The 27,734-nt window shown below is 38.1% G+C and overlaps 3 protein-coding genes across 5 annotated transcripts; 2 read left to right on the top strand and 1 right to left on the bottom strand.

Moving 5' to 3' along the window:
• The first annotated feature begins 404 nt into the window (after nucleotides 1–404).
• On the top strand, nucleotides 405–4,359 carry LOC134813497 (deformed epidermal autoregulatory factor 1-like). Its single transcript, XM_063821305.1, has 2 exons — nucleotides 405–493; nucleotides 1,301–4,359. Exons 1-2 carry the CDS (start codon nucleotides 434–436, stop codon nucleotides 2,594–2,596), a joined length of 1,356 nt encoding a protein of 451 aa, XP_063677375.1. The 5' UTR covers nucleotides 405–433; the 3' UTR covers nucleotides 2,597–4,359.
• A 155-nt stretch (nucleotides 4,360–4,514) lies between these two features.
• On the top strand, nucleotides 4,515–8,680 carry LOC134812207 (uncharacterized). Of its 2 annotated transcripts, none has more exons than XM_063819470.1 (2): nucleotides 4,515–6,215; nucleotides 7,822–8,680. In XM_063819470.1, the coding sequence occupies exons 1-2, from the start codon at nucleotides 4,568–4,570 to the stop codon at nucleotides 8,514–8,516; spliced, it is 2,343 nt and encodes a 780-aa protein (XP_063675540.1). In that variant the 5' UTR covers nucleotides 4,515–4,567; the 3' UTR covers nucleotides 8,517–8,680. The 2 variants fall into 2 exon arrangements, with proteins under 2 accessions (XP_063675540.1, XP_063675548.1); XM_063819478.1 differs by lacking the exon at nucleotides 7,822–8,680 and adding an exon at nucleotides 6,699–7,601 and having other exon boundaries at nucleotides 4,542–6,215.
• A 3,114-nt stretch (nucleotides 8,681–11,794) lies between these two features.
• LOC134812338 (rotatin-like) lies at nucleotides 11,795–25,744 on the bottom strand. Of its 2 annotated transcripts, XM_063819731.1 has the most exons (21): nucleotides 25,542–25,744; nucleotides 25,244–25,405; nucleotides 24,895–25,110; nucleotides 24,521–24,723; nucleotides 22,929–23,063; nucleotides 22,338–22,510; nucleotides 22,020–22,166; nucleotides 21,675–21,747; nucleotides 21,230–21,434; nucleotides 20,881–21,028; nucleotides 20,320–20,666; nucleotides 19,943–20,110; nucleotides 19,577–19,655; nucleotides 19,236–19,367; nucleotides 18,731–18,842; nucleotides 17,831–18,077; nucleotides 17,400–17,608; nucleotides 17,090–17,290; nucleotides 16,658–16,786; nucleotides 13,987–14,071; nucleotides 11,795–13,862 (listed from the first exon to the last, which is right to left on the bottom strand). In XM_063819731.1, exons 1-21 carry the CDS (start codon nucleotides 25,731–25,733, stop codon nucleotides 11,874–11,876), a joined length of 5,352 nt encoding a protein of 1,783 aa, XP_063675801.1. In that variant the 5' UTR covers nucleotides 25,734–25,744; the 3' UTR covers nucleotides 11,795–11,873. The 2 variants fall into 2 exon arrangements, with proteins under 2 accessions (XP_063675801.1, XP_063675809.1); XM_063819739.1 differs by lacking the exon at nucleotides 22,929–23,063 and having other exon boundaries at nucleotides 25,542–25,742.
• Between the last annotated feature and the right edge of the window lie 1,990 nt (nucleotides 25,745–27,734).

Here is a 27,734-nt window from a genome sequence, read left to right on the forward strand (position 1 = left end):
GTTAACATACTCCATTCATTTCTAAATTTATTATTTCATAATGTATTATCATTATCATCTTAATAAATGTTACTGGTTATGTTGGAATAGGATGTGTACTCAGCTCTGTAGTCTTTTAATTCCTTCAGAATACAATCTTTACTGATTTTATTGCTCCCATCTTTCTACCATAATTTTCAATAACATAACATGAACAGGTGTTTTGCCTTGTTAAAGAAAGTGGTTTAGTACCCAGTATCATGTTTTTCATCAACAATAAGATGATTGGTCAGTTTGACAGTATGTCCACGAATCTCATGCTGACAGAACCGGTAGCGAGCCTGTTATATTATAATACGGTTTCTGTGATCATTTCCTATTGTATTTTTATATACGTGATACACTGACTAACAGTATGTTCCCCCAGGCCATGTTTCCTTTATGATGCTCTGTCATGGTTCAGCGCAGTGAATCAACCTCTCTTTCCAACAGTATAAAGACAGTTTACAGTGTTGTAAGTAAAATAAATTCACAATTTATGTCCTTCAAATTGAGCACTCACCAGCCAAGAGCTGAATAGCTTTTCATTAAATATACAATATTTGTGCTACATTGGTTGTCCAGACAGTAGTATTTTCTCCCTATTAACAATTCTACTGTCTGTGGTAGAGTTCGTTTTTATAGATTCGGGAGAAAATTACCACAGATCTGTTGCCTCGTTTAGAAGTAAGGTGGGCGGCGGCTCACTAGGTCCACTGGGCACTGGGCCAATCGGTGAAAAAGGGTTCAGAAAAGTCAATATTGGCACTCGAGTCCTAGATCTTGTCGACAGTGCACTGGGTCTTTTGAGCTGCCGCCTGCCATCCTTCAGCTTCTGTCGAATAAAATTATCATAAATCCAAATTGAGGCAATCAGCCGACGTGCAGCTTTTATGGTTATCTATGATATTATGTATAACCTGTAATAAATATCAAAATTTAAATTTGTATTCCTTAAAATTTGTATTCCTTATACGGAATACTCCTTGGGCGTTTGGACATGTAATGTCTGTAAAGTGAAGTCATGTAATCAGTGCTCAAGCTCAGGCCATAGGGTTAGTGACTAAGTTACGGCCATATTAGCATAAAGATACTTAGGTCTAGAAAATTGCGTACTATAATGTATAATGCAAACCAAGGTCCAATCCTAATCCTTGCCATACTCTAAAAGTTTGTAAAACTGTCGGCCTAAGCATTGATTATATAATGATATTATTAAAAGGGAATTAGTTGAACATAAAATGGATCTTTTATTTGATATTTCATGATATTTTCCTTTCAGAGTTGTGGTAACAAATCGGGCACGTTGCATCCTGATCGATTGGGAAGTGGAAGTAAAGGAAAGTGTATTCACTGTGACAGCTCTATCACAAAATGGTTCACTCCTAAAGAATTTGAGAAATTCGGTGGCCGTGAAACCTCAAAGGACTGGAAAAGAAGTGTAAAACTCGATGGAAAACCATTTTACTTTTTTCTGAATAGTGGCGAACTGAAAATTCATGCTTTCAACTGTTACTGTCAGATTTGTAGCGGACAAGATGGTGGGGAAAGTAGTGAAGGAACACCTGGACCTATCAAGTTTTTCTGTCCACCTAACAGGAAGAGACGGGCTGAGGATGAGCTTGCCATGCCATCAATGGTATCTCGCAGTCAGTCTGCAAGTGCCACATGTTCAGGATATGAGACGGATCCCAATGATATGAGCCAGTTGTTGACTCTCATTAGCCAGTCTATTGATAACGCTAACAAAAACGATGAAATCAAGAATAGTGATGAAGACGGTGAAATTCCGGAATGTTCAGGACTGGCGGTTGCTCCACAGCCGCAGATTTCACCAGAGATGGAAAATCCAGGAATCATGCTAAGTCCTAGTTCATCTGTTCCTAGTAACGCACATATTCACAAAGGCATCAAAATGACTATCGATCAGATTTCCCGGAAGACTAAAATTATAGAGGAAGGAATCTCAAGTTTAGCTGGTTTATTATCGGGCATGAAGTCTGAAATATCGTCTCTGAAACATTTGATGAATCAGTATGAGAAAAGCACTGTTAGTCCAAGTCGTGCCTTTTCCAGCAACTTCAAAAGTGCAATAACAGACACTTTGGCTCAAGTCCTGAGCCAATCTGAACTTAATAAATCAAGAAAACGTGAAGACACGGGTCACTGTGCAAACTGCAACAGACCAGCTCCTTTCAAGTGCGGGCGTTGCAACCTCGTCCGGTACTGTTCAGAGTTCTGTCAGCAGAGGGACTGGCCGATACACAACAAAATCTGTGGAGCAAAAATACCTGCCACTCCGGAGAGGATGAACCAGGATTCTTCTAGTGCTGATGAAGTCAAGGACCGCTCCTCTACTAATCAGGTTTTTATTCTGGAGGAGGAATGCATTGAGGAGATGGCAGAGACGCCGGCTACCAGTGCAAGTGATGATAGTGTGGCATCTAATGGTGTCAGCTCAAATGGACTAGACGTAAATCACGTAGAATCTAATCCTGTTGATTGTGAAACTGAAGTGGTCGAGATAAAAGTTGAAAATAATGACGAAGCATGTGATGACACAGTTGACAATGGATAACTCCAGTGTATTAGTGTTGAGTTTGTTTCGTGCTTCATATGAAGGCCCTGGCAAGGGCCCAACATTTCATCTTAAATTTGGCTTCCAGGCACCAGGTGAGCAATGATGTAGCCGGAAAAGGTTACACTCTATTCATTCCGAGTTAACGGTTACTCATAACTCAAATTCATTTCAATTCTTGCTACATATCCTGAAATCAGTAATCCGTACTAAGAAAATTAAGCAGTATCCTGATAAATATTTCTGTTTTACCTTGATATCTTCATGCCTAGTAGAGGGGTCAAGAAACCTACGGGGTTTCTGTCAAATGTGGGGCTTTCTGTCAAGTGTCATCCGGCTACTTTGTTAGAATAGGCTCTTTCAGGTCTAAAAATCATAACGAAAATTTGAAGACACTTCTATTTGAAGACACTTCTAGCCAACTGAATATATCTTCAATTTTGTGTCTTAACAGAAAGTCTTGCTTAAAGGAAGAAGTGGGTGGTGGGGAGGGGGGGGGGGGAAGGGAGAAGAGAAATGTGAGGGAGGGGTTCTGCCCTCTAGAAAGGGACAGAACCGATAACATTATGCAAATGATTGATGATCGTTTGAACCGAAACTTGCTATGATAAGTAAGTTCGCAGTTTGAGATCTATTATGAAATTTTATCACTATTTTGTCATTATTATATCGGCATATGTTATATATAATTGCAATTTATTAATGATTTTTGCTTATTTAATCAGGAGTTATCTAGTTATGATAATCAAAGTATTATTTATATTTTTATGTAAATTTTTGCTGATTTGTTGAACTTTTAAAATTCACCATGATTCATATATTTTTGGAAAGCCCAACTGTTGATTCCAGTATGATCTCTTCATGTTTTGGTTTATGTTCAAATGTTTGAGCACGAAATTTGACGTTATCTCGCATTGAAATAATTGAATTTAGCAGTCCTATGAGTTTAATCTCCTATAATAGTTCACATAAAAATAAAGATTAAACATAAAATTATGATTTTTGAAGGTTAATTATCAAACTGCAAATCCGGCTCTTTTCCTCCGTTACAATACTCGTATTTTGGAGTAATTTAAAAAAACCAAGTTTGGGTGAAATGTCTAGATCAGCGTCAAACTCTGGAGCTGATTATGCTACTTACTTCTAGTTGTTATTTTTTTTTGAGCTGCAAAGTTTTATGGTTTATAATTATTATAAACTGTTTATCATCGAAAATTCACACGATATTTTATATACATTTTCATTGTGTAAGTAAGAGTTGAGACGTTGAAATTATACTCGGCCAATAAAATTAATATATGGTTTGATACACTCAGATTTCATTCCATTACTGATTCTATTGGGCTTTTTGGCAGAATGGAACAATTTAGACATAAGGATTTGGATCCAGGATAAGATCGCAAAGATCAGTACAAGGACCAATACCTTGCAGGTCCCAATTGTTCGATTGTGCCGAATATCGGTTCTGTAAAAACTATAGATCATGAACTTTTCAAGACACTGGAAAGTCTTTCTGACATACGTCAAGCATTTCATTGTTTGATCATATAAATGGTGTGAGTGGTACCTTTGAGAAGATTTTGCATGGTTTTATTTGTGATCAGTAAAATTTGTGTGGAAATGATGTCGATGTATTATTAGTTATAATGTCGAACTGTTCTGACGTGTGATGTGTCTTGTTTGCACTATAAACGTTCGTGAATCTTTTGACTCAGTCGTGACTGTTACATGCAGAGATATTTATTATTGATTTATGCTTCAAATTTGTTTTTAATTGCTTCTACTGTGACCCAGTCACTTTGAATTTAAGCTATGATGCAAAACAATTATAAGCGTTTGGATAAATCGGATGAAAAGAACCCTGAAACGATTGAAATTCTTTAAATACTTTACGAACTAACAATATACACCCAGTTTAATATTGACTCGTCTTGTTACCAGGGAAACCCTCCATTGACCCTGACAGATATTATGGCAGGCTACAGCCCTTACCAAGAAGATCGAGTGTTGGTGCATCGTGCCTTGTTGAACTGTCTTCGGAGGTCAAACTCTCCGGAGGACAGGAGAAGTTACCTTTGTATCATGGAGAACATTGTCGCTCAGAAAACTGGGGTGCCGGTTTTTACACCTTTTTTTAACCTGCTACAATCGTCTGCGGACGAGATAACCAGAAATTTATCATACGAAATACAACAAATCAAGATGGAAGACCAGGTCGAGTTGTTGGTGTTGGAAAATACTCCCCCAGACGAGGAAGGTGCGATGGGAAATATGATCCGTGATGAAGAACCGATTAATATAGTCGTCCAGAACGGCCGATCAAGCAGTGAATCTTCTGGCGAAGACGATGACTTCATTGATCTCAGTGAACTTATAATGAACGATTCTATTAACATTGTCAATCCGAAAAATGTGCCCGAAGCAGGTTTGACTGGATTCGGTGTTACTACCCCAACAGATATAAGTTCTACAAAACAACCGTTGGAAATATTTCAGACTGGAATCCCCGCAGTACCACCACCCAGTGCTGATATATTGAGTCCCATGATGACTTTATCCTTCAACAGTAATAACAATATTAACACAAATCCTCCACTTGATCATATACCAGCTCCAATCCCTGCTGTAAGCAGGCCCACTAATATCCCAAGCCCCATGGCTGTGTCCCGACCACCTATGGCGGTTATAATACCAGACAATGTTATGATTAATAACACGCTCCCTCTTATTGAGAATATCCCAATTGTAATCCCTGCACTCAGCAGATTGCCTAGCAGCACTATGCCAGTATCCCGGCCACCAATGGCGGCTCCTGATGATGTCTTTGTTGACTCTCCTATCATTTCACCCGCTACAAGAGTTCCTGGTGAAGCCAACATGGATATTTGTAACAGTGTTCCTCAAATACCTATCACGATGGTGCGACCAAAAGGATTCCTACCCTTTTCTACCACTTCCATTCCCGACACGGAACTTCCTTCAATCCCTAATACATCAGATTATGAGACAGTTGCCTTGCGCAATACCCAGTCCACTAGTTCGGAGCGGAGGCTTCCTCGTCACGAAAGTTCGGAGCCTAGGCTTAACCGTCATGACAGTTTGGATCCTAGGCTTTTCCGTCACGATAGTTCGGATTCTAGGTCTTCTCGTCACGATAGCTCAGAGCCCAAACTTTCCCGTCACAATAGTTCGGACCCAAGGCTTTCTCTTCACGATAGTTCGGACCCAAGGCTTTCTCGTCACAATAGTTCTGAACCGTTCCTGTCTCGTCAGAGCACTGTAAGTTCCTCCGTGTTTTCTCGTCAAAACTCGGACTACGTAACAAAACCATTACCACGTGCCGGGGCCATCAGTTCTGACTACTCTAGTGGTGCTTCTCGTCAAAATTCTACTGAACAAGTGCGAGAAAGCAGCAGATCTTCAAGCAGCGAAGGTGCCACCATTACTCAGCCTGAGACTCACAAGGGATCCACGGTGTATCGATCTAAGCGCATCACTCATTTACAGTTGATGGCATTCCTAGAGAATACCACCTTGAAAGCTGAACTGAAAGAGCTTGGAGCGTTTTACATGATTTCCGCGTGCGAGGAACCCAAGTACTACAATATTAGCCTCTCAGGTAATTATCTTTAGATATTCATTTTACGCATGTTTTTTTACATGTCGTTTTACATTAGATATATTTCATTTCAAGCTTCTCCAAAGAGTGGTACTTTGGAGATCTTACTTATAAATATATATAAATATTAAATATGCTAATTTTCTTAACCTAGTCCACAGAGAACAGGAAACAATATGGGCCATAAATTTTCGTCCTACCTATACTCTATATTTCATAGTACTATGTCAGGAATTTTCCTGGTCAAGCCTTACACAAATTGGACTGTACAGTTTACACAAGCACACAGACCCTCGGCTTATTGTCGTGGTTATGCGTACTCCGGCACTCTGTGTGAAACATTTAGGGCTTCTTTTTTAACATTTTTGTTAAGACCCGAAATAAATCTCGCTTGACATAACACAGGCGACTATTTATTAGCTATTTCATGAATGTAGCCACTACTTCATGACAAAGTTCAAGCTGCAGCCCGGTAATTTTCAGGTCCACCTCACAACATTAACCAAATAAGGCGCATGTTCGACACGGTGGCCGACCCTGACGCCACCTCCATCATCACCCACGAGATTCTGAGCGACGCAGAGGAACCAGGAAGCATTGCTCTAGCCCTAGGAACCGGCCGCTACATCTACCGTGTCTTGGAGCACTTGTTTCCTGACGTTGATATACATACGAAAGGGGACAAGTTTGTTTTGAAGGGTATGAAGGCACATGTGTATCAGGCTGCCCGGTGTATAGAATACTTTCTTGAGTCTCCCCGGAAACGCGTTGGAACGTTGTTCCACATTCCTGAGGAGGAGATTCATGATATTGGTGAAATTAGAGCAGATGTTGGTAGAACTACTCGTTTTGCCAAAGGGAAAATTGCCGAAATGACGGATGTGAAGACCCTAAAAACGTACATCTTTTGTTTGGGATTACCACAGTATGAGAATCAGTACCGAGTTAACACTTATCTTAATGACAAGTTCTATAATGCAAAGAAAAAGGAATAGATCGTGCGCTGATGCAATGTAATGTAAGCTTCAGCACAACTCTTGTTGATAATGTTACCAAACTGACTATGGCTGTTCATGCTATTGCTGAGTGTGTTCAAATCACTGATATTTCTTAATCGTACTGTCACATTTTTAGTTTTTGTTTCTGTTTGATAATGATTATAATGGTTTGTTTTGTTTTCTACTCATCATGTTTTGTAGCTTAATTGTTTACAGGAGTTTTTACCTTTTGCTATGTCATTTGTAATGTATGCTTTCCACATTTGTTCAAAAATTTGTATTGATCGCGCGTTTTTAACTTTTCCTATATCGCAAATAGGTGCATTTGAAAAATTATCTCGAATGGAGATATATAAAATATTGATTGAATGAGTTTCCTGAATCAAATTAAAATTGAGTTTATGTGTAACCCACGATAACTAAGATAACGTATTAAATGATTGCAAACAATCTAAATTACTTCAATTAATGAGGCAGTCAAAAATATCTGCCAGCGAATTTTATCTCCTCAGATTACATATTTTCACTTAACCTGATTTAATCCTAATTCTGCTATGATTGTATATGTCGCTAGAGCACAATTAAGTATCCTTCTTTTAACGTTTCAGGTGACCGGGCAACCACCTCTAAAGCCGTGGAAATGTTCGCTTCATCCCTTCTTCCGGACAACTCGGAATACATAACGGAGGAAGTACCTATACCAGTATACCAGGAGTTGAAGGAGTCCGGTTACCTGCTCCAGCTACTCCGGCAATTGTACCCGGGTATTGATATCAAGGTTGAGCGGCCAGACAGTGAGCAGTTAACATACCACCTCAGTGGGAACAATAATCACGTGTTTGAGGTTGTTTCGCTGATTAAGTTCATGACGTCATTGCCTGATAAAAAGTTCGGCATGCTCCTAAAACTGCACAACCGGTTAACAAACAGCCCTGAGCTGATTGACCGCCTGATAAACAGTGCTCAAAACATTACTAAAACGCCCGTTATGTGTCTGGATTGTACTAAGACGGAGGCCTGCAAATTCCTGTTCGTGCCTGGTTTGTGTGGAACTGAAAACCAGTACAAACTTCAGAAACATCTGAATGTTTTGGTGGAGAAGTTTGAGCAGGCTGAGAACAATGAAATGCCCACTCCCTCGCCCATGATAGAACTTGATGAAGACCCTTTGGGTAAAACGCTGGTGAAATACACCTTCGAGGAAATGCTAATAATCCGAGATAAGTGCACTGAGCCACACATTGGCTTACTTGAACAAAAGTCTCTTCCCATCAAACTTATTACTAAGATTGACAATACTTGATATGATTTTATAATTCTCTGGGTGGTTTGTAGTCAGTTAAAATAATGTTACAATTACAATTTTTCAGCCTGCGAGCTGCACTGTATGGTTTTTTTGTTTTTCGACTTTGTTGTTTTTATTCTTAATTTAAAACCAATCTCCATAATAATATAACAGTTACAAAGTTTTTAATGTTTGGGTTATTAATTATATGTTAGAGCGAAGTGATGACTTCTTTTATTGTCTCCTTTTTTTTCTAACGATCTTTGTTTAAATTATAATTCTCATTCAATTTGTATGAAAAAGGATAGAACTGTTTTATTGCACACCAATCCTAACTTCTCCCTTGACCCGACCGCCAACTCTACGAACCTACACTTAAGCCATATGCACCTTGCATAAATATGCAACTATAATTTATAACGGTATAGTCGGTAAGTTGAAAGGGTCGCTGCCGCTCACGGATGTACACACAGATGCATGCCCATTACGACGAAGCTTAGTACCGGCACGGAGCCTAGTACCTATAGGAAGCCTTATAACCTATACTGCACTTCCACTCATTTGAATCAAACGTGAGAGCACCAACTGGGGTCAGAGTAGCTAGTTCTAAACATCTGAATATAGTTTCAATACACCCGAGGAAACCGGAAACATATTCAGATATAAGCCCCCTCCAGCAGGGTGCATGATGCGTAACATATTAAGACTCCTGTTCAAGTAGGAATGCTAAGTGCTACCACGTGAAAGTCTCCAGTTTCGCATGTTACCTAGAAAGGCACGCCGCCCCTGGCCCTGACACAATAAGGCTGCCACAGCAGTGTGATCCTAATCTACACGCTCTCGCGTGTACTCTCCATTTAATATGCCGTTACCCTCCCCTTGTGGTGCCCGTAATTGATGTGCTGGTGCAGAGGCGAAGGCCCACGGGACGGAAAGGCCAGGCTGCCACTTTTCTGTAACGCGCGGTGGGTTCTGCCGGATAAAATTGGTAAGGCATTTATCGCTCTGGCGATCTGATCACGCGAGTTTACCTGCAAGTTTCGGACACCTGTCTTGCACCTTGGCTGTCACCAGCTATCAGCCAACATATTCGCATATATAACATTTACACTGGCTCTCTGGTTATGAGAAGCTGCATCTGCTCGAAATAACATTCGAATGTTCCAGTATCACGCGTTTCCATTTTCATGATTATATAATAGCTTTTATTTTAGTGAAATTATAATCCCGGCCATTCATGGTTCGAATCTTTATAACAGTGCAATGTACCCGAAAAATTACACTCCATGTGTTCTAGAATTTCTCTACCGCACAACTGGATCATTAGTATGAAGTACATTGCTCTAAATAAAGATTAAATGGGTATGGGATAAATTAATATATTACATTCGCATCGATCCGACGACGCAGCCCGCAGGCCTTTAATCTGGGGACCTCCGGCTCAGTGTTTAAATCTTAAGTGAGAGCAGCGGCCATGAATTATAACTATATGCCATGTGGACACGTCCATTTTAAGTTTAGGTTATTAGTGCACGTTTTTAAGATGGCATAATTTTCAAATAACACATCAAAATGATATTAATAAAACTGAGGGAACAGGAGTTCTGAAATGCAACAATAACACTAAAAACTAGTAAGATATTCTTGTTAAAATATTTAAACAATTTAATAGATAGATAATATCACAGTGACCCTATATACAAGTAAAAACCCTTAAGAACATTTATTTTTTAAAACCCCCTAAAAACTGAGGAGCATTTATAAAAAACCTGTACAGTAAAAGTAGCCAAATTACAATAAATGCACTGGCTGTAAATTTATATCTAAATCTGCTTTTTTAACTGCACTACCACTTTTCATCCCTCTTTCTCCTCTAAGAGCAATAATTGTTGTTCTCAATAAGTCAAATCTTATTCTTTCCCTGATAAATGTCATCGCCTCACTATTTTCTAGATAGTTTATCACTATCAGTTAACTTCTTAAAGAAAGTATTAGCTTCTCTTCCCATTGATCCACCTATTGTTGATAGGACTATTGGTGTAAATGTTCCATGATCCTTTTGTTGTGTGTACTTTTCTTCTGTCTCTCATGGCTTATAGTGTACATACTACATACTCGTTGGAGGTCCGATAGCCTAATATTGGAAGGAGCTTGAGCATGAAATCTATGGCATAATTTTGACATTAAATCCAGAATTTCTGAAAAATTAGTATGTAGTCACGTGAGCCGTGACCCATACTTCCATATGGACTGCCAAAATAGCAAATCCATTGTTGTTGGGCACCATAATACCTATAAACAATACCTCTTAACTACTGATAGGTGTCCTGAAAGCTTGCGTTTTTTCTGTGAATCAGTTGATTAAAAAAACCCCGGTAAATAATATGAAGATAAATTAGTCATATGCACCTATCCTATCAACTGTAAATTCGAAAAAGTTCATCTTAACTCTGTCACATGTTCGTAGTGTGAAAAAGTTAACTTTTAAGTACAGTGCCAGCCGAATTTAGGCGATATGGATATCGTATTTTTGAGATACCGTTATGTGGCAAAGTTTGCCTAGAAGATGAAACGATTATCCTAACCAGAAATAGTTTGTTTTCTCATATTGTGACAACCAACTACACTGTGCCTTTTAATACAATAGGGAAACCAATATCCTCAACTTCAAATGAACATGTCCAATTAAAATATATACCATTTTTAACGTCAATGGTCACGTATTATGAATAATGTAACATTGTGACCTCTAAATAGATAAAATTTATCGAACTAGCTCATCTCTACAAACTAAATTAAGTCGTAATTGTGATGCATAAAAATACGCTCTATAGCATACAAATTACAAATACTATATAAGAAAGTGAACGACCTTTGATGAAAATAACTAGTGCCTAGTAATGATTCGTCATTTTATGGGATCCGGAGGCGGTGGACATTTAACTTCCCCTGTGATTTAGATTCCCGCTCGATGTATGCATTTGAATTAAATGATCTTAATTTAAAATAGGATGATGATGATCAATTCGATATTGGACGCGCATGGGGCGTACCTTCGTGCGCGCGCGCGTACATACACGTCGTGAGCAATAGCTTGCTCATAATACTTTTGTTTTCGCGCCGTACGTACTCAGTATTCGGCAGTTTGTTTTTCCCGCGAATAAGGAGAGTAGACTTTTACAACAACACTAACAGTTAAGTAATTCCATTAATTCTTATGAAGCAATGATATCAGTTAAACTACAATAGATAGTGACCAACTTTAAACAATGTGCTATGAATTAAAACGCCTCATCTCATAATATCAAATTTAAATATTCCATCAACATTTATACAATAAATTACAACCTGTGCCCTCTGAGTAACTGATCAAATTTACATATAAACCAACAAAAGTTCCTCTAGATCTGCCAACATATCTTGATTGGGATTATTCTTTAACTGGAGCTCTAACTTTCCCAAAACTTGACCAGCACCTTTATTTTGAAATATCGATTTGGCTTTAGAGGATAACTTTATGAAATATAAAATCACCTGAAGAGCTAGAACAGTTTGTTTTGGCTTGTCAATTGAAATGCACGACAACACAAAGTCTATCAAAGAGCTGTGCGTCAAAAGTTTCGGATGCGATTTGACGTTGAAGACAAGATTTCTGATGAGGATCAACACATTGTACTTATGTGGTGACTCCAGGAGAATGTCAAGTATGTTAGGAATGGTGAGCACCATCTTTTGACCGAAAGCTGTGTACGTGCCGTGGGTAATCAATTTCAACCACAATCCCACTTTTTCAGGCTCTGATTTTTGTTTTTCCAGCTTCGGAAAATTCGACATGAACCCAGATTTCCAGATCTGACAAACAGCATCACCACTTGAAGATATAACACAGAGGAAATCAAAGAGAACATCTTTCAGAGGTGTGATGGGATGCTTTGAGAAGCGGACACTCTTCAAGGCGGCATCTAGAATGTGAGACAGCAGGCTTTTGTTGTTTATCATGACTTTCACAGAAGCTGGCATTGCCTTAGCCATCAAACTGAGAAGTTTAACCACATAGTTCAGAACAACAATATTGTTGCAATAGTGAACCCACATTTGATCAAGTGTAGCGATTACATCTAGATCAGCTAATCGTCTAGCTGCGGTAATATTACCGTCAATACAGCAAGAAAGACAGAACATCACACAACTCAGTGATTTGAGCAGGTTTTTGTCCTCCATGTCGACTACCTTGCCGGCTTTTGTTTTCGTAACCCTGGTGTTTCCTCCACGATTTTCTTTACCCGAAGCCACAGCCAGAGCACCCATGTGCTGTTTCAACAACAACATGTAATCGTAACATATCTCCACTATACCATGAGTTACTGCTTTGTTCCTGCAACATTCCACCTGTTGACATAACATTCCAGTGACGCTGAATACGAGCATGTCGTACTGCTCGAGCGAGGTTATCTTAAACTTCGAGAAAATGTCGAATATAACCTCGCAAAGACTGTTTGAAAGTTCTGGGTTTTTCTGTAGAAGAGATGCAAATTCAGCTTTGTTTTTGTGAGTTAGCGTACAACTGAGAATTTGTAGACATTCTTGTTGCAGGGGTTGGTATGCAAGGAATTTAGCGATGGAGGGAAGAAGTTTATTCCAGTGATCATCCAAAGCTCCTTCATTTATCAGCTGTTTTATAAAATGCAGGCAGTGAGACTTCAAGTAAATAATAAGTTCTATCTCAATGTCCAACTCCAAAACCCGGATTACATCGAGAAGAAAATCAATGTCACATAGAGTGGAATCAGATAGAATCAGCAGCTTGCAAAAACAAGAAACATATACTTCAAGTGAGGTGACGTCGAACATCAGGATACATTTCAGCGTATCAACGTTGAACATCGGATACAGTGGTCCCAGAAGTTCCGCATTGTTTTTTACAGCCACCACTGCACACTTTCCCAAGGTCAGATTCACTTGCAAAACTCCATCTAGGATACTAAACAAACCCACGTAGGTAGATTTCCAGGGTTTCTCCTTCTCAGAGAATTCTTCAAAATAGGACGTTATCATTTGTGACTGCGTGATGTCAATTTCCTCATACTTGTACAGGACTAGCTGGTTAAGCTCCTTCACAAATGCAGTGCAGCTGTCGTAAAGTGCCATGCGCTTGAGTGCTAACACGCACAGCGCCATGGTTTGTTCGTCAGAGTTAGCTGACACAGCACTTATTATACGGTGAATGAAAGAGAGAGCTTGGTGACGAACTGAGTACACTTCAGAGTTATCATTAAAAGCACTTATTGCGAGAACTACACCAGATTCAGTTGTGAGAGGTGAGTCTGGTTTCTGGAAATCTAGAGAGAATGCCACGCTTCTTATCTGAAATAAAGGTTTTTAATAGTTTTAACTAGAGTCAGAACTCAGCAAATCTAAATTTTATAAGTTCGACTGATTTACAGTTAGAACGTGGGAGTTTTGCACTATAAATAAAGTGTCATCTTACCACAGGGTCTTTGTCAGTGATCCAGGGAATAATCCACCGTATCTTAACATTGGTACTTTCAGGTGTATTCACGTTTATCAGGCAGCTGAAATAGGAGATATTAAGATAGAATACGTAAACTTTTACCAATTAACACTATATCCACAGTTCAGATGTATTCATTGGAGCGTGCTGCGTGACATTAGTGAATGATGTAAGTCTTAACCTCATTTGAGCAGTCTCAGTTCATAGCCTCTAGCTCAGACAGCTAATACTTGGTTTTAATCGCTTTAATATCTTCTTAAATAAGTCACGCGCCAGGTGTGTGCTGACACTTCCTTCACTAACCTTGGACCTCCCATATTTCGTTCTTAACATTTTCTAGGTTGTGGTCTTAGAGTTGCTCAGCTGTTTTGGCTGATCTTTCTCATTAGTTTTACGTCATGATTTCCGGAGAAGTTGAGCCCCGTATGATGGTGTTATATTTGCCACTTTAACCCATATAGTGAACATTGGAGGAATTAATATCCCATCAATCATCTCAAACGACACCCATTCATACATTTATTTTCTTAATCATTCGATGAAATTGTACGAAATCGGATTTCTGCGAACAATCAAAACTGTTAGATTTTACATGGTCGTTAGACGCTAAACCTGTACCAGGTGTGACGGAGCTATCCTGCAACTTGTAAATTCCTGATTGAGAGTAGACCCGTCTTACAACCCGGCAAAGTGAGAGACCGTGTCAGAAAGTTAGTTTCGGGCAATTTCTGGGAAATCGTGTACATAGATAGCAACCTGTTGACCGTCCATATGGCTACCTAAAATCTCTCACTATTACGGTATCAGATGGCCCCATCGCCTCAGCTAATTCGACAACACGACACTAACTGTTTACTGTGGGTACGACTGGTACGTGTCCTTGTTATATAGTCGCTTCTCTTCTTTTAACTAAGATTTTACATACCGTAGTAGTACAAGTTAGTAGTACTAGCGGTATGCCCGTCCTACGGACTTGCTTTGAAAACAAGTCCGTAAGTTATTATCAATTATCGCCGAGGACAACTAGAGTAGAGAGTGGGGCAGCTGCCCCTGAAATTAAGAGACTGCAGCTGAATTTAATGTTTAACAAACTTTAATAAGATAACGGGACGAAATCTATTCCCTCTTTGAGTCTTTGACCTCCACGTGTTGGATAATATGTGATTAAGTGCAATGAGCTATTATAACGGTCGGAGAAAGGATATTGGATCTATAAGATTTGTAAATTTTAAAATTTTTACGTGGCAATAATTTTCTCGGTAGCAATAATTTCTCTGTAGCAATAATTTTCTCTTCAGTTGAAATATGAATTGAAAATGAATACTTTATATTATAACTACAAAAAATAATGAACACATCAGTAGGAACAGTGCAGAATGTCTCCCACAATGGAAAGCTCCCTACTACTCGGCACAGCACAAGTAGTCCCCCTCGCAATCTACAACACCCTGGTAACTCTACTCGGACTCGCCGGCAACACTATCGTAATCTACTCATCCCTCCGGTACAACGCCATAAAACTAGACAAAGTTTCCCTGATGTTCGTACAGAACCTAGCTGTAGCTGACCTTCTCTACATCTTCTGCAACATTCTCCCCAGCACTGTCACCTTCATTGCTGGAAGATATGTTCTGGGGGAGGTTTACTGTTTTGTTAGCGCACAGATTTCCTTTGTTCCCGGATCTGTGAACACTTTAACTTTGCTAGCTCTGACCGCGTACAGACTCCGTATGGTGTACTGTCCTCTTAGCATTTCTCTTTCTACTCGAACGGTGAAAATCATTATTTTCTTCATCTGGGTGCTTGGTTCGATGGTTCTAGATGTAAGTCTCGGTTTTGGGTCCAAGTCGGTCTTTGTCCGGACATCAGCCAAATGTTTCTCAACCATATACCAGAATGCTGCCGCATCCACCATATTTACTTTCTCTATATTCGGGGTCGTCTTCGTTCCGCTAATTGGCATAACTATCATCAACACAGTCCTTTGTGTAATCGCGTACAGACTTTCCAAAAGAGAAGCTACAGCCACAGCTAGCCCAGGAACCAAGGCTCTGACCACTGTTTGTCTTCTATCTGGTCTCTTTATCATGAGCTGGGCTCCCTACATCGCCTATGTTGTGTGGAAGTCTAAAGATCCGGATCATGTTCCTGTTGCTATGGAATTGTTGGCATTCCAAGCAATCCAACTCAACTCGTTTGGAAACCCGATACTCTACACTTTCACCAACAAAAGGTTTGGAATGTATGTTGTGAGCGTCATTAGAGACTTGACCGGTAGGAAACCTTTAATCACGTCTCGATTAGCGTCTGGAAGCAATATTTAAAATGTTGTGATAACAAGAATTCATAGTTCACAGGCTTGGACAAACGTTTGTCTCAGGATTGTACGTTCTTCATGCTAAAGATGACCAATAACTGAAATACCAAACTGTAGCTTATCTTTGAAATTAACCACTGTTAATTGTTCAGAGGAGAAAATGTTTTGCTGTGATCAACTCTAGAGCGCGTACGAATCATACGAGTTGTTTGGCGCACACATCTTTATTGTTAATCTTAATTACATATCTTTCTGTGTAGCGTATTTTACTTGATACACTTTGCATTTTTTGAACATTTAAAAAAATGTGAGCTCCCATCATGTACTTACCAAAACAAGTATCTGAGAATGTGAGCTCCCATATACGAGTCACAGTCGCCTCTACCGTGCGATAGAGCGTCTATCTGTTTTGTCAGCGTCTTCATGACATCTTTTCGTTCCTTCAATGACACCTCTAACCTGTCAAAATATTGGTTATGTTAATAATGTTATATATAATAGGTGCAGTTGCACTGTGTATAAACTTAAACTGTCCGTTAAGTGGTTAAAATTACCGAAATTGGGTCATTGGAGTACAATATTATATATTTTTTGTGTACGTTTGAATAGATTATTTTGTGCTTAGTTCTTTTCTTCTTTCCGTGTTATTCAACTGGTATTTGAGGTGCATGCGGTGCTTGTTGGGTATAACAACATCTCTAAATAAAAGGTAACCACGGCCAGTCTTATTCGTTACAGCCTAATATATAATATATACTATACCTGCGTGAAGCAATGGGCAGACATTTAGCAATGAATTGAGAAAGAGCCATCTTGTCTTGCACTGATTTAAAGAGTCTGAGTAGAGGTCCAAACAGTCTCCCAGCACACTGCTCCTGTAGAGGTCTGTGTTCACAGTACAGCTCCACTAGCTGTCGTGTCGTCTGCAATGAGTCTGCTGCTTCCGTCGTCTCTTCCAGTTTACTGGATATAAAATATTTTAGTGAAGTTTCTTTTTTCACGTTATCCTCGCGGTCTTTATTGATTGATAATATTCAGGCACCCTCAATAATAATATAATTCCTTGATTTACCTTAAAAAGTATCCTGTGATATTAGCGGGTAGAGAGGACTTGTAAAACTTGAGGAGTGGGAGAACGTCAGGAGTATCATGACATCTCTTCCTGATCTCATCCTGTACCAGCCCTGACAAGATATCATCCCCAGACAGGGAACACAGGGCAGATACTATCTCCAGATACGAGTGGGAGGAGTCCGGGAGTTGGGCGGGAATGTATGCTACCTGTTGGAGAGTGGTGATGTGAAGATACGTTTCGCTCACATCACTGATTAAAATTTAGAGATTCGACTACAATACCAAATCATATGGTGTTGGTCACTTTAAATCATTGCTCATAAAACCGTGTTTCTTTCCTATTTTTAATCTTTCCTATTTTTAATCTAACACTTATTTTACTTCGGACATTCCAACAGCCATTTTTGAGTAATGCAGATGGTCACGTACCTTGAGAACACTCCGCACTCCCTCAACCCCAGGAATCTCAGACTGTCTCTCCAGAAACCTGCTAACACCCCCTATACAGGACACGTGATAGTGAGCCTGTAACCAGGGTAACCAGACTGTGGGTACCACAGGAGGTGGAAGGGGTCGTACTGGGGAGAGGGTGGTGAGGTGGGTGGGAAGGTGGAGAGATAGTGGCACGCTCTCGGGTAGGATCACGTTGTATAGATCGTAGTAGCTTCTGTTACTCCTGAGCAAATGGTCTACATATGATTTGGGCGAAGTTTTAAATGTACAATATAGTGCAGTTGAAGCAGGTACCGGTTAACAGGACAACAGACAAGAACATTTATTTATTTAGTGATTTTTATACCACTTTGGGGTCAAAATTTCGGGAACTATAATTCTTATTTCTTGGCAAATTTGTAATTATTTCTTCATAATCATACTGGTCATAAAAGCATTCGACCCACTCAACAAAGTTTGAATGGTATATCTCTCACGGTTTTCGCGGGAAGTCGCGTTAAAGTTGATGACGTGGTGTCAACTGTCAGTAAAATTGCAACAGATATACCTTTATATATATTATACATCGTCTCGCTTTATAAATAGTGAAATAGCTAGGATTATATACAGGATCACGTACTGCAGTCTGTCTGCAGCGCGTGCCGTCTAGATGTATAAAAATACCCCATCTCGTATCCCACTACGTGAAACGGTCTGAGATGCTAGCTAGACGGTACGCACTGCAGACAGACCGCAGTACGAGATGGCTGATGGAGTCTTAGGTCCTAGGTAAACGGCACGTAACACACCTCGTAATCGATTACGTGACTCGTTACGTGCCGTCTAGCTGGGGTCTAAGATATAAATATGTGGGGGTTGTCACTTAAATGGGCTTACCAGAAGTGAGGAGAGGAGAACTGGTGAGTGACTAGCAAAAGTAGAATAGTTCCAACCTCCGCTGTAACCTCCCTCTCTGGCTCATAGCCTGACTCTACTGCCTCGCGTAAACCTGAAATCAGCCAATCAGCCCACAATTAAAGAGTTTTAAAGGAAGCATGACCAATAATAAATAAATACATTTATAATCAATAGTGAATATTCTTAGGGGGAATCAGTTGTCTGCTGACAGTGCTCTTCACTGAAGAGATTATGTTTTGTTCTGGCATGACCAAAATAAGTGTTTGAGTTATTTAAGTTTAATGTTTAAACTTTTTGTGTAATCACTAATAAATTTGAAACATATGATATGTATTTATAATATAATTTCTTTACAAATGGCTTAAATCTATGTTACCATTTTGAAATACTCGATTGTTTAAACCTTTAGTGTAATCAACAATAATTTGAAATAAAAATTTGAAATACTCGATTGTTCATTAGTTGTTATTTTTAGCCCACCTACCTATGATCCTGAGTAAGGAAGCGTAGAGTTCAGTATTAGCAGCTAGAGTCTCACGTGTAGCCGGGTTGTGGTGAACAAGGTGTCGTAAACATCGTACTATCGGTAACACCATCCCATTCTTTACATTTATTTCTGGGGTGGAATAGGTTTTTTGGGGTGGTTAAAAAAACCCAAAGTTGCTCAAATATTTCTGAACCAAAGCTTAAAAGTAGGTGCCTAAGGTAAAAAACAATCTTGAAATTCTTTTGCGTCAACTCCGTCGGGATCTAGATTCTATAGTAACATCACTCATGGGCCACACCTTTATTTGATAAATAAGTGTCAGGTTACTAACAACTCACCACACAGCATCCCAATAAGAGTGGCAGGTAAAGTCGCGAAACTGCCGTGCACTGAAGCATCTGATAGCAACACTGCAAGCTGAAATGACAGCAACATTTAGACAACGAAATAAATTACGATCATATTTCTTGGATGAAAGTTACTCCTATAAATTACTGATAGCATTCCAAATATTGTTAACAACCGCTTGAGGATGCACACTGTAGAAGTACAACCAAACCACAAACATATATTTACACCGTTTTAAACTAGGACAATTCGACCGTCCAATTTCAGACCATAACTAAATACAGCAACACAATAAACAAATCAATTCTTAATCAGGTAGTTTTATAAAAAGTGTATAATTTACATTATATAAAAACCTGTTGTAAAGCCGAAACTCTCAGATCTTCAGATAGCGTTGTGTTAAATGATATTAGCTTTAGTTTCTCAATCGAATCTACGTCCAAATTTCCAGCAGTCATTGATACCGACAAAACAGTTTTGTTGCTCTCTGATACAACCAGACATGACTCACTCAGCTTTAATCCCTGGTGAATGAAAAAGATATTCGTCTGAATTCATTTTGCAAGAGTATGAAGTATGAGCATCATAAGTAATACCATCAAGAACATGACAGCAGTCACCAGAATAATAACAGAAAAAATAAATCATGCTTTTTACAAACGAATCACCTATCTCAATAAATCATGTTTAAATATAATACAATAATCATAAGTTTAAACTATTTTTTACTTACAACACCCTGAGAAGCGGCCCACTTAGCAAGGTTTACCACCGGCCACTTCCGAACCAGTTCACATCTACTGAACAACATGGCAACCCAGATCTTAACCGTCTCCACCTCAGTCATAAACCGCGCGTTATCACTCAAGTAACTGTGCACTGTTTCGCGCATCTCGGGCACGTGCACTAGCACTGATATGACGAAGATGAGAGAGTTTTGGAGTGCACGGTAGAACTTGTGCTGGGTAGTGGGAGCTTCGTTTGTGACCATGGTGAGGAGGTTGGTAAGGAGGCGAGTTGCGGGCATTTGGACGTCGGGGGAGGAAGTGAGGCCGTGTACTGATAGTTCCCACAACACATCTGAAAGTTTTACTTTTGATTATTTTTATCAGATTTTTAAATGAATATGTTATTCAAATCAGACACGGCCTGGAATCTAAATTTTGGCAGCTTGAGTTTCGGAAAATTGTCAACGAAATGTGCCATAAAAGCTTGTTATCGTTCGTACAAAACTGTTCAGATTTCAGTCGGTGTAACTTTTATACATTTAAGAATAAACATCACTCATTTTCACCTGAATGCAAGAAGATAAATCTTTTTCGAGTGCAATCGCTTAGAAAGGTGTAAACAGTTTTATTAACAGTTTTATTGCTCATAAGCCACACCAGACTGTTAGTGCAAGTCTCCAGTTCCATTGCCATGTTGTCCAACAAACATTGTACCTGAACAGAAAGTTTCATACTACACAGTAGACCGCTCTTCTTTCAGCAGTTTTCAGCACTTTCGGCAGTTTTCAGTTTTTAGCCACGGATACTAGCTTTTATAATGGTCACGTTTTTTATTGATAATAATTTATAGCTGACATTAATTAACAAAATCGTTCATGTGAAATTGTCGATCGTAGGAAGAGCAAAGTTCCATACCACTTGTTGTATGAGATTGTCATCTTTGAAGTGAACACATCCCTCTAAACCGTCATATAGCTGTTGTATTTGTTGTGGAGCTGCGATAGGGGTCCTTCCCGTGGCTACACTTATCATTTCAAGCATCATGTTTACTCTGTTTCTCTGTTCCACCAACTCTGGCATAGTAACTTCCAATATTTTCTCTATCTGTTGGTATGGCGCTCTGAAAATGTTTGGGTATTAAAGGGTTTCTGAAAAATAAACATCGTCCGAATAATCCACATAAGAAGTAGTGTATATTTTAAAATGCGATGTTACTAAAAGATTACACAGTATCAGTGAAAAAGAATTAAAACAGAAACAAAACTAAATGTTTATTGTACATATATCCAGAAACTAAATGTTTATTGTTTAATGTATATCCAGAAATAAAAAGTAAAAAGTGAATAATGTTACGACTTACTGATGACACAAACAGAAAGTTTGGTTTAAGTAAAGATCCCTAAAAACATCAAGCAGCGTCGTCGGCAAGAAATCTGAAAAAAATCCCTGTTTTAACAGTTGAATAGATCGAATAAACATTCACCTAGCTAAGCAATATCTACGTTCAAAATGTTCTATTATTTTTAACGGCCAGCTTACTACATAGTGTATTTGTCATCGTCGCTTGGGTTGCCACTACCAAATAATCATACCGCATGCCAGGTTATACATCGAACTGATAAATCGATCGGTAATATTTTCAAGAACTTTTGCTAATAATGATATTTGAAGAAATAAAACTCCTTAATTTAGATAATCCACGAACCTGAGTATTTTTCTGCGGGTATGAAATGGTCGAAGAATGAAAGAGCGAAGGAAATCAATGAAGCTAAGAGGGTTGGAGAAAGGGTCGAGATAACTGAGGTTTTACTCCACTTCCTGTACACTGATCTGACACTCTCCCCAAGAAGACCTGGGGAAGATGTACCTTTATTGTTTCAGTCTATTTGTGAAATTTTAAATAAATCATTTGGAATCTAGGGCAGCCACCTTAGTAATGGATAAAAAATCACGTTACATTTTTGTAATTGTGTGATTAATTCTAACATGAAATGTTCTCGAAGGAAGTTGAGCAGAACCCTACCGAAAGTGTGCTGTAGTTGACTCGTGTTGACATTGAACGTAAAGGGTGCTGTGTTGAGGGTGCTAAGAAATTTAGAGATTTTCATCAACAGAGCTGTGAGAAGCTTAACTGACAGTTCGTCGTCACATCTTTTATAGACTGGCAAAACACACTTCAACGAGATAAAGAGTAACCTGAAACAAAATGGTACAGTACTTGTTTAGTGAGCTGTGTGCTTATTAGGCTTACTTAAGAAGCAACTCAAAACAGAGGAGTATACATAATTACATGCCGGATTACACTACAATTAATTTAGGCATTAAGATAAGGATTAAGATAAGGATTAAGATCAGGATTAAGATAAGGATTAAGATAAGGATTAAGATAAGGATTAAGATAAGGATTAAGATAAGGATTAAGATAAGGATTAAGATAAGGATTAAGATAAGGATTAAGATAAGGATTAAGATAAGGATTAAGATAAGGATTAAGATAAGGATTAAGATAAGGATTAAGATAAGGATTAAGATAAGGATTAAGATAAGGATTAAGATAAGGATTAAGATAAGGATTAAGATAAGGATTAAGATAAGGATTACGATAAGGTTGTACTTGGGTAAAGATAGGACGGGCTTGTCGATGGGATGAGGTGCTGCGTTCAGTTCGGTTTCTGATTTGCTCCACTTTGGAATGCTGATCCAACATTGGGTTAAGAGAGATATCCTTACCTCCAAACACTCAAACATTCTGAAGATTGTTCATTATCTATTATTTTAGTGAGAGATGATCCGAATTATTTTCTTTGCTAAATCGACGTTGTTTCATTTAAAGGACAATAATTGAATCCCTAGAATAAGAATCCCTAATGTGTCTTGGCAACGGTAAAAAAACACATCAGTAACATCTCAAAATGTTCACTTAGTAACTCATAACAAGCTTTGCACGCTAATGAGTCCATTTAAATCCATCAAATATTGTTTGATTCCTTGAACGGCGAAATGCATTAACTTATGATTCAATGCTCCTCAGAGCACAATGCTTCTGAAGATATCGCCTAAATTAAAGTTAACTTAATTTGAAGTAACGTGGATGGTACCTAATGGGAGCTGAAAGGTTACCACTCCTATAAAACAAAAATAAAATCACCTATTTAAGGAGTCAGTCCACAGTTCGATTTCATTATTTTTAGAGCTTGCGACTTTAAAGTTATCGAGCCCTTTATTGATGTTATGATTGTTCTCTTGGCAGTTGTCACAGTTTTCTTTGCCAATGGTAGCAGTGCCCAACGTGGTAGAGGTCCTCCAGTTGATGCCATCGATGAAAGATGCACGGAGTTGTGCAAAAAAGAGCTACAGAATAGTGGTGTTGCGGACAGGAATGGTGAAGCTCAATGTAAAAGAATGTGTACTGAAAGATTAATAGAATGGCAAAAGATTTACACCAAAGGTAAACCTTGTATGGAAAATTGTGAATCTGGATGTCATACCAAGAACTGCAGAAAAGAGTGTAAAAATAAGTGCTTTACTGAATTAGATCTTACAAAGATAAGCGAGGGAAGGAAGAAGGGAATAAGGAGGGCAAAGGAAGGACAGAAGCCTATAAGAAAAAGGGAAGAAGGAGGAGGAAAAAGGCAATAAACGAACGAACAACAAAGGAGCAGAAGATGAGTAAATTTGAAGACATAAATATTCCGAATGTTATTGCTCCACTGATATTATTGCATTTTAAATTTTGGAATTTAATTGTTTTCCTGGCGATGAAATTCAGAATTTAAATATACATCTTAAAGTTTATGGTTTTTTTAATAGCCTTGCACCCTCAAGAGGGGCAAGTGTTTTCGAAAACTGATTTCCCCAAGGAATGTGATTTTGATAACCTCAAATAATACGGAAGAAATATCACAAGATTCAAAATAAATAGTCATAGACTCGAAATGCAACTCAGAAGCACAAGCAAACTCATTGAAAAATAAGCAGTCATCCTAACATTTTCTGGCCCGAACGTTTCCTCTTGGCCTCTTGGGTCTAGAAACTTTGGTCAGCCTAAAATGTTCAATATTTTCTAACCTAAAACTACGAGTCTAAAGTAAAATTGCGACTCAAGTTCTATTTATCTTCATTAAGTAAATTTTAGGAAAATAAATGTTAGTCCAATTAAGGAAAATTAATAGCAAATTGTAAACTTGTACAATGTACATATCTAACCGTGTAAGAGCAGCAACAGCGTGTTGTTCTTTAGTCAGAGAGGGACACAGGGTGTTTGAGTCCCGGAGCTGTTTTAGTATGCTCAACACTATTCCTGTGTTCTGAAGAAATGTCTCTGTAGGGTAGTCGTGGAGGAGGACATCTTTGAAGAAATCACAAGATTGGATAAAAAGTGAGTCATCCAGCAACCGGTCTTCAATATTCTGTAAATGAGTACAAGACTTAATGTTTTGTTTTTACCATTTTATTCAAAGGAATGTGTGATAAAATGATATTTTCATCATGTTTTCGGGTAGTTTCTAACTCAGACCTAATAGCTAGCTTTATTAACTGAAATACTAAACCTAATTGTGCTATAACATTACAAATACTACCTTAAGGATATGAGAGTCGTTTTCATTGAGTTTGACAACAGGAAAAACAATGTTATCAGACGAAGCTTTGGTCACATCATGGTTACCAGTAACCTCAAGAGTACTGGCACAAGTATCATTTTCAGTAGTATCATTGCAGGATTCGTCTTGCACAGAACTTATGGTTGTTAAGGTTGTTCTTGGTGAAGAAGTTTCACTTCCTCTATCTTCAATCTCCTGAGCATATTGTGAGCTGTGATCATTATTCAAAATGAAAGATTGATATAATTTGTTACCTCTTCTGACAAATCCATGACTCCTACCAGATATAAAACAGAATACAAAATTACAAGATTTATTTATTTATTACCTCAACAGGGTGTGACAAGATTTTATCAATTATCTTATCAGCAAGGTCACTCGGTTCGCTAGTGCTGGTCTTGTAACTGTTGAGTGAACTTATACCACCCAAACTACCAAGAGCTGCTGTACCCTGCTTTTCATTTGATAGGACGTCCAAAATGTGCAGAACCTGAGAAAAAGTAGAAAGTAAATCTAAGGTTATTAAAGCAGTTACCAGTCAAGAAACTGTGTAAAATAGAAAAGCAGGTAAAACAACAAACAACTTTTAATGTGTAGTTGGTTCAGTCGACATTTAAGTGACAAACCTGATGAACTGAAGTACCACCAAAGTCAAGTGACTTTAAAAGTGCTCTAAAAAGTTGATCTTCATTCACCAATGATGCAGGATCGACAAGTTTCTGGTCCAATTTATAAAGCAAGCTGTTAACTGTACGGCATCTGATCTCTTCTACCGGGTGACATATCTTGTTTTGAATTAACCTTAGGTCCACTTCCATTAATTTCTGCAAAAATGAAAATGGTATGACGTACTTTTCGGGGGAGAATGTTATTATCATAATGTTTTATTAGTAGTATGGTTTATTATTTAACTATAACCATTCACTATTACTTGACTTTGTAAGTTAAAGTTTAACTATATCATTTCTGCAGATAGGATAAAAGGATAAAAAAGTGGTAATCATTTTATTGAATACACAATTGTACTAATCCTGAAACGATTTAAGTTAATAACAATCCCAATTATTTGCAAATACATAGAAATAAACAAATATATGTAGGAAAATGACTACTCTCGTTTCCAGTTTCATTGATAACTTCAATGTTTAAGGTTATATGAATGGGTACTATACTATTCCCTATCAACAGTCTACAATGCAGCAAAGGCTTCATTTTCATTACAATAACTGTGGTATCTTTATTGACTACAAGCACTTCATACACCATATAATAATACACTTTATTGTTACGCAATATAATAATGAATTTTATTGTTAAAAGATGTAAATTTAACTTTAAAAATAAAAGACGAAAATAGGTACAAAAATCGATCAGATGATTTATCATGATATTAATTATTTGTAATTATTTGGATGGTCACTCACTTTGAATTAATCACTCTACATTCGACAATCACGTGACTTCAAAACCCTGACCGTCTACTCTGACCCAAACAACAACACATATCCTATAACCCTAACCGTAACGAAAAATTATACCAACTTCCTTACATGGTCATGTCATGTGATCAAAACAGTTTTTTCACCAACATCTCGACGGGGAGGCATTTGAAAGAAAAATCAACTTTTCTCACAAATTCATTTCTATCACAAAATTTCATTTCTAGATAAACTTTTCTTTTGAACGGGAAAACTCCAAAATTTAAAATATTGAATTTATATTCTGTTATAATAGATTTGGAATATGCTGCTTAAAACAACTGCAAGAAGGCCTTGAGTGATAAACCGTAAACTACCTCTAAATAAACGTACACTTATTGTATAATCAATAATACTGTACATTACTTAGTCTGTCATTCCACCATATTTTCAATGTTTATGAATATAAAGCCTGGGGTCCCCAAGTAACCGTGGTGTCTGCACATGCTGCTGCTGTGCAGCATGTGATTTAGTTGTATAAGTTGTAAGATAGTTGTAAGATATTAGTTGCAAATAAATAAAGACCATCGACGAGTCCATCTCGGCCACTCTACATTCGACAATCACGTGACTTCAAAACCCTGACCGTCTACTCTGACCCAAACAACAACACATATCCTATAACCCTAACCGTAACGAAAAATTATACCAACTTCCTTACATGGTCATGTCATGTGATCAAAACAGTTTTTTCACCAACATCTCGACGGGGAGGCATTTGAAAGAAAAATCAACTTTTCTCACAAATTCATTTCTATCACAAAATTTCATTTCTAGATAAACTTTTCTTTTGAACGGGAAAACTCCAAAATTTAAAATATTGAATTTATATTCTGTTATAATAGATTTGGAATATGCTGCTTAAAACAACTGCAAGAAGGCCTTGAGTGATAAACCGTAAACTACCTCTAAATAAACGTACACTTATTGTATAATCAATAATACTGTACATTACTTAGTCTGTCATTCCACCATATTTTCAATGTTTATGAATATAAAGCCTGGGGTCCCCAAGTAACCGTGGTGTCTGCACATGCTGCTGCTGTGCAGCATGTGATTTAGTTGTATAAGTTGTAAGATAGTTGTAAGATATTAGTTGCAAATAAATAAAGACCATCGACGAGTCCATCTCGGCATGCGTTTTGGCACTTGGTAGATTATAAACGTAAAATCTTATTTACAACTCATCCTGCTTTAGTATTATTATTATTAAATCTAAAATAGCTAATAATTTAATAAATTATTAACAGGCCCCTTAACGTGGGCAATAATATACGCTTTATAAATTATATAAACAAATTGAAGTCTATTTTTCCAATGTTGTTAAGTGTCTCTTTAGAT

The sequence above is a fragment of the Bolinopsis microptera genome, chromosome 1 (genome assembly GCF_026151205.1).
Source record: "Bolinopsis microptera isolate Bmic1 chromosome 1, MBARI_Bmic_1.0, whole genome shotgun sequence".
Taxonomy (NCBI): domain Eukaryota; kingdom Metazoa; phylum Ctenophora; class Tentaculata; order Lobata; family Bolinopsidae; genus Bolinopsis; species Bolinopsis microptera.